This window comes from Octopus sinensis, linkage group LG28 (genome assembly GCF_006345805.1).
Source record: "Octopus sinensis linkage group LG28, ASM634580v1, whole genome shotgun sequence".
NCBI lineage: Eukaryota > Metazoa > Mollusca > Cephalopoda > Octopoda > Octopodidae > Octopus > Octopus sinensis.
Genome location: NC_043024.1, coordinates 18,598,502 through 18,604,501, shown reverse-complemented (window position 1 = coordinate 18,604,501; position 6,000 = coordinate 18,598,502). Strand labels below are relative to the sequence as shown.

The 6,000-nt window shown below is 38.6% G+C and overlaps 1 protein-coding gene across 1 annotated transcript in view; it reads left to right on the top strand.

The window, feature by feature from the left end:
• Nucleotides 1-2,607: 2,607 nt before the first annotated feature.
• The window catches only part of LOC115225740, a gene marked incomplete at its 3' end in the record, with an annotated part of 141,362 nt that continues 137,969 nt past the window's right edge, over nt 2,608-6,000 (top strand). The window contains exon 1 of the mRNA XM_036514524.1: nt 2,608-2,758. Coding sequence (XP_036370417.1) covers nt 2,608-2,758 — 151 coding nt within the window. The remainder of the gene's footprint in view (nt 2,759-6,000) is intronic.

The following is a 6,000-nucleotide window of genomic DNA, read 5'->3' as shown; positions in this document are numbered from 1 at the left end:
GTATGGTTACTACGAACTTTGTTAATAACGTTTGTATGCATAAAGCTGTGTAATGCTTTATTAAATTTTCCTTTGTCCCACGCCATTATGACCTGGAAACGGAAATCAGGAATTGGTAGGACTATCAAGAAAGCTGCCGCTATAAAACACAAGAGAGAATCTAACAGTGAATACAGCCAAGCTCAATAGAATAAGGATACGGAAGCTCATAGAATTCGCTGTGATACAGAAGAGAGAATGTCAGAACAGAACAGGGATACGCTGGCTCACCAAATAACGCAGAGAAATCCTCAAGTGAGGGCTTCGGTACAGATAAGGAGTGGAGGCGCATTGGCCCAGTGGTTAGGGCAGCGGACTCGCGGTCATAGGATCGCGGTTTCGATTCCCAGACCGGGCGTTGTGAGTGTTTATTGAGCGAAAACACCTAAAGCTCCACGAGTCTCCATCAGGGGATGGTGGTGATCCCTGCTGTACTCTTTCACCACAACTTTCTCTCACTCTTACTTCCTGTTTCTGTTGTACCTGTATTTCAAGGGGCCGGCCTTGTCACTCTCTGTGTCACGCTGAATATCCCCGAGAACTACGTTAAGGGTACACGTGTCTGTGGAGTGCTCAGCCACTTACACGTTAATTTCACGAGCAGGCTGTTCCGTTGATTCGGATCAACCGGAACCCTCGTCGTCGTAACCGACGGAGTGCTTCCACAGATAAGGAACACTTTAGCTCGTCGAAAATCTAGACAAGTGCAGTTTCCTATAAAACTGGTATTCTCATTCACAGCAAACAAAGCACAGGTCCAAACTTTAGCTCGTGTAAGGTGTACATTTACCAAATCCGATGTTTACACACGGCCAGTTATACGTTGGTATGAGTAGAGCAACAGACTCCAGTAATTTGAAAATTAGTGTCGACCACACACAAAATATCGTCTACAAAGAAACTTTGCAATCATATTGATATTAAAATCCATTTATACATCTTTCAATACCTACTGCTGTTACAACTTCCCTCCCTCATTTTATGCCTCTATCGTAGATGGGTAGTTTACGTACGAGCCAGATGGGAGAGTTACCTTTGAGACATACTACAGAAGATACTAATAAATCTTCAATAAAGAGTGCAAAGATTGGGACGACGATATGAAAATTTGTCTAATCCTAAGAAAACTGGCAGCAGGAGAACATGAGCATTACAACAATTACAAAAACCTTCTGACATAAACTTAAAGATACATGGCTGAGTGGTAAGTAGCTTGCTAACCAACCACATGATTCCGGGTTCAGTCCCACTGCGTGGCATCTTGGGCAAGTGTCTTCTGCTATAGCCCCGGGCCAACCAATGCCTTGTGAGTGGATTTGGTAGACGAAAACTGAAAGAAGCCTGTCGTATATATGTATATATATATGTGTGTGTGTATGTGTGTTTGTGTGTCTGTGTTTGTCCCCTAGCATTGCTTGACAACCGATGCTGGTGTGTTTATGTCCCCGTTACTTAGCGGTTCGGCAAAAGACCAATAGAATAAGTACTGGGCTACAAAGACCAAGTTCCGGGGTCGATTTGCTCGACTAAAGGCGGTGCTCCAGCATGGCCGCAGTCAAATGACTGAAACAAGGGAAAGAGTAAAAGAATACAATAGACATATTGTGTAAAATTTTTAGCAATAAAAGCTCGTTGTTCAGTACTTGTTGTAAATGTTTGAACCTAGAAACGAACAACGAGGAGAAGGACTACATCACATATTCCGATAAAGATAACAAGGAATGTGAAAAGTTCAAGCTGGATGAATTAATGCCAGATATGTTCAAGTGCCTGATATTTACTCAGAGACTAACTGCAGAGAAAGATGCAGAAGTAAGAACAAGAATTCTCGTTAAGTTGGAACAAAACCAAGCGGTAACTTTATAACAAGTGCCAGAAGAGTGTGAAAGAATAATAAATTTAAGACATGACACAAAGACAATTGAACATAAAGATTGCTCCCAAGGAAAATAAGTGTGAAATAAGCAGAACAGAGGAATCAAGTGTGTACTAAAATACAGTAGAAACAGGACAAGAATCAGGAAATAAAGCCATGTTTTGCATGTGGAGGTCTACACCTGCGAAAAAAAAATACTCGCCATTTAAGAAAGTGGAATGCTTCCGTTGTAAAAGAAATTGGACGCATAAAAGATCACTGTAAAACTAAGATGACATAGGCGCAGAAGTGGCTGTGTGGTAAGTAGCTTGTCTACCAACCACATGGTTCTGGATTCAGTCCCACTGCGTGGCACCCTGGGCAAGTGTCTTCTACTATAGCCTTGGGCTGACCAAAGCCTTGTGAGTGGATTTGGTAGACGAAAACTGAAAGAAGCCTCGTATATATGTATATATATATATATTATATATATATATATATATATATATATGCGTGTGTGGTGTGGTTGTGTGTTTACGTCCCCGTTACTTAGCGGTTCGGCAAAAGAGACCGATAGAATAGGTACTGGGCTTACAAAAGAATAAGTCCCGGGGTCGAGTTGTCGATTAAAATGCGGTGCTCCAGTATGGCCACAGTCAAATGACTGAAACAAGTAAAAGAGTAAACGTTGGAACAAAGAAAAAAGAGTAAAGATGTCGTCGAAAGAAAATGGCAATGTGACAAAGAGGAAATTCGTAAATGTGAAAATTAAAAATATAAGAGTAAAAATGCAGTTCAACATTGGAAGTGATATTACCATTGTGAATGAAGAAACTTGGAAGAATATCGATAAGCCAAAATTCAGTAAATCTACAAAAGTACCAGATGGTGTTTATGGGTAAAAGATTATATTTTGTTAGGGAATTTGTGTGTATTGTAACAGTTTGGGTCCAAATGAAACGGCAAAAGTATATGTGCTAAAAAGTACAGTAAATTTGTTTGGCACAGAGTGGATGCAACAGTTCAAATTGTGGAATACACCCATAAGTTCTTTGTGCGGGAATATTGGATGGTTGAAGAAGTGGCTTCCTTCTTGCTGCTCTGCTAGAGTAGCCAAGTTTGTGGAGATCCTTGACAGCTGTTCTGGGACAGACATCAACTTGTTCTGCCTTGTCAGAGAGGCCTTGCAATGAGGACTATCCTCCACATTTCTCTCAACAAAGCAAAGGATCCTGTCGGAGGGCCCTGGTCGACCTAACTGGGGTGATGTGAACTCCTTCCCCTTTCTGGTGAATTGCACAGTCACTCTATTAACTGTAGAAAGCAGGATCCCAAGGCTTTCTGCGATTTTACATTAAGTCCACCATATTGTGGGTCAATCTGAAGATTGACCCAAAATACGGCCTCTTTGAAATTTGGATAGTTTCAAGGCATGTGGCACAATTGAAACTATGTGGCACAATTAAACAATCACATGTAGGACCTGAAACATATAAATGTAAGTTAATATAAAATATAAGCCTGTAAGGAATATGTGAATATCTCCTCTTGCACTTTTGGGGTGCAAGTTGGTGCAATCACTTTCCGTTGCTTTTATATCCAGACTCTACCAGTCAAAGAAACACAAAACGCAGACGTAAAAAATAGATATACTTTATTGGTTTATACCGGTGAGAAATCAGTGGTATATCTGATGTCCTTGGTTCTGGGCGCGCAAGGCTGAAAGTTAATCGATTGTAATATTTACAATGTTCAGCCGCTAAAAAACAGAACGGGTCAAAATGGCGTCCGGAGGAAGAAGATGATGTCTGCAACAATTCAGGTTAAATGTCTTCGGCCAAAAGACTGCTGCTATCAAAACCGGAGAGAGAGCGAATTAAACGTCTGCTTTGGTGAAATGCCTGCTGCTGTCTGTCGGACGCTAATGGTCAACGCTTTACGCTCCCTTGCCTCTTTGTTAAGGCTCACGCTCCCTTGCCTCTTTGTTAAGGCTCGCGCTCCCTTGCTAAGGCCACGTCAGCAAGGCTGTCAGCTAAGGCCACGTCAGCAAAATTCCCTCTTTCGGACTTCGTGTATTCGCGAGAGGGCGTTGCGCGCGCGCGCTGTTGTATAGGATCACTACAAGCCTTTTCAAAATAAAATAAACATAAAATAATGTTTTATGAGTATCTATTACCTCTGTCATGTCTGTGTATATATATATATATAATATATATATATATATATATATATATAATGGTGTGTGTGTGTGTGTGTGTGTGTGTGGTGGTGTGTATAATTTGCTTTGTGGGAAGGACTGTTTCGCGTCTGGTCCTTACTTTCGGAACGAGGAGTAAATGAAACAGGGACAACTGAAGAAGGGGAATATTCCTTGTGTTGTATGTCTTGTTTCACTGGCTTTTTTTGTCGTTGTTTGAAAAAAAGTTCGTTTCTATGTTTTTGTTTTTAAGTTTTCATTTCTCATTGTGTTCAACGTTATTTTGATGTCCTGTACCCATATACGCATGTATATATACATATATATGTAGGTATGTACATATATGTATGTATATATGCATATATTTATATATTATTTATATTATTATATGATCGAATGCCACACATCCTTTTCCAAGTAAGTTTTATCTTAATAATCACCCTTCTCTATTCTTCTCCTCTCCCCTTCACCGTTCCCTCCCTCTCACTCCTCCTCTTTGACTCTCTCGTCGCTGACACATGATGAGAGGGAAACCATCTTTCTGACTACTACCTTCATAAAGACTAAACAGGCTTATCCTGTCTCTTCATAAGCTCGTCTCCTTAAGCGCTCAAAATAATTTTTCCTTTTGTTCCGGCTTAACAGCCCTCACCGTTTGTTTTTACTGTTTTATTCTCATTGTTTTGTCATTTACCGTTTTTACTTTTTTATTGCTTTAACTGTCTTCTTCTCACTCTCCTGTTCTTGTTACCACTTTCATCCTCCGCAAAAAATCCCAAATTTTATTTAATTTGCTTTGCGGGAAGGACTGTTTCAACGAAGTCGCGTCTTGTCCTTACCTTCGAAATGCGGAGTAGATGAAACATGGACAACTGAAGAAGGGGAATATTCTTTATGTTGTATGTCTCGTTTCTCTGTTTTATTCGTTTTTTGAAAAAAAGGTTCGTTTCAGTGTTTTTGTTTTTATGTTTCCTCATTGTGTTCAACGTTTTTTGTGCCTATACCCATATATGGCATATATATATTATATATATATATATATATATATATTATATATATATATATATATATATAATATATGTATGTATATATACATAATATGTAGGTATGTAACATATATGTCTGTATATACGCATATATTTATATATATTTACATTATATATATTATATATTATATATATATATATATATATATATATATATATATATAGGTATGTACATATATGTATGTATATAGCATATATATAGATATACATATAGGTATGTACATATATGTATGTATATATGCATATATTTATATATATATATGTGTGTGTGTATGTATATGTGTGTGTGTGTGTGTACACACAGACGCACACACATGTTGGCAGCCTGATTTCTTGTGTGAGGTTTTGAATGTAGTATGAGCCCATGTGTTTGTGTGCGTATGTGTATGTGCATGTGTTGTATATAAAAGTTTTGTGTGTATACATGTATATGTAAATGTATATACGTTTGTAGGAGTGTATTTCTGTGCATGTTTGTTCATGCATGTGTGAATGCACGTGTGTGTGTGTCTCTAAACTTTTGCCTCAATATATCATAGATTTAACAATTTACAGAGAAGCCATGTTTAAGAGACTTTAACGTGTCACGATGGAGAAATCGGAATATTAAATATTTCACTAATGGAATTGTGATTGAATGAATCAATAAACAGGTAAGAAAATAAAACACCTGTTGTGATGAAACAAAGCAGGTAGTCCATGCATGGTCACTAGATGTGCTAGAAATAGCAACCACATCTGTCCTCAAATAAGATCCAACCGCATTATTCAATGTTTCATTTCTAAGATGTTGACAGGAGTGGTTGTGTGGTAAGTAGCTTGCTTACCAGCCACATGGTTTTGGGTTTCGGGTTCAGTCCCAC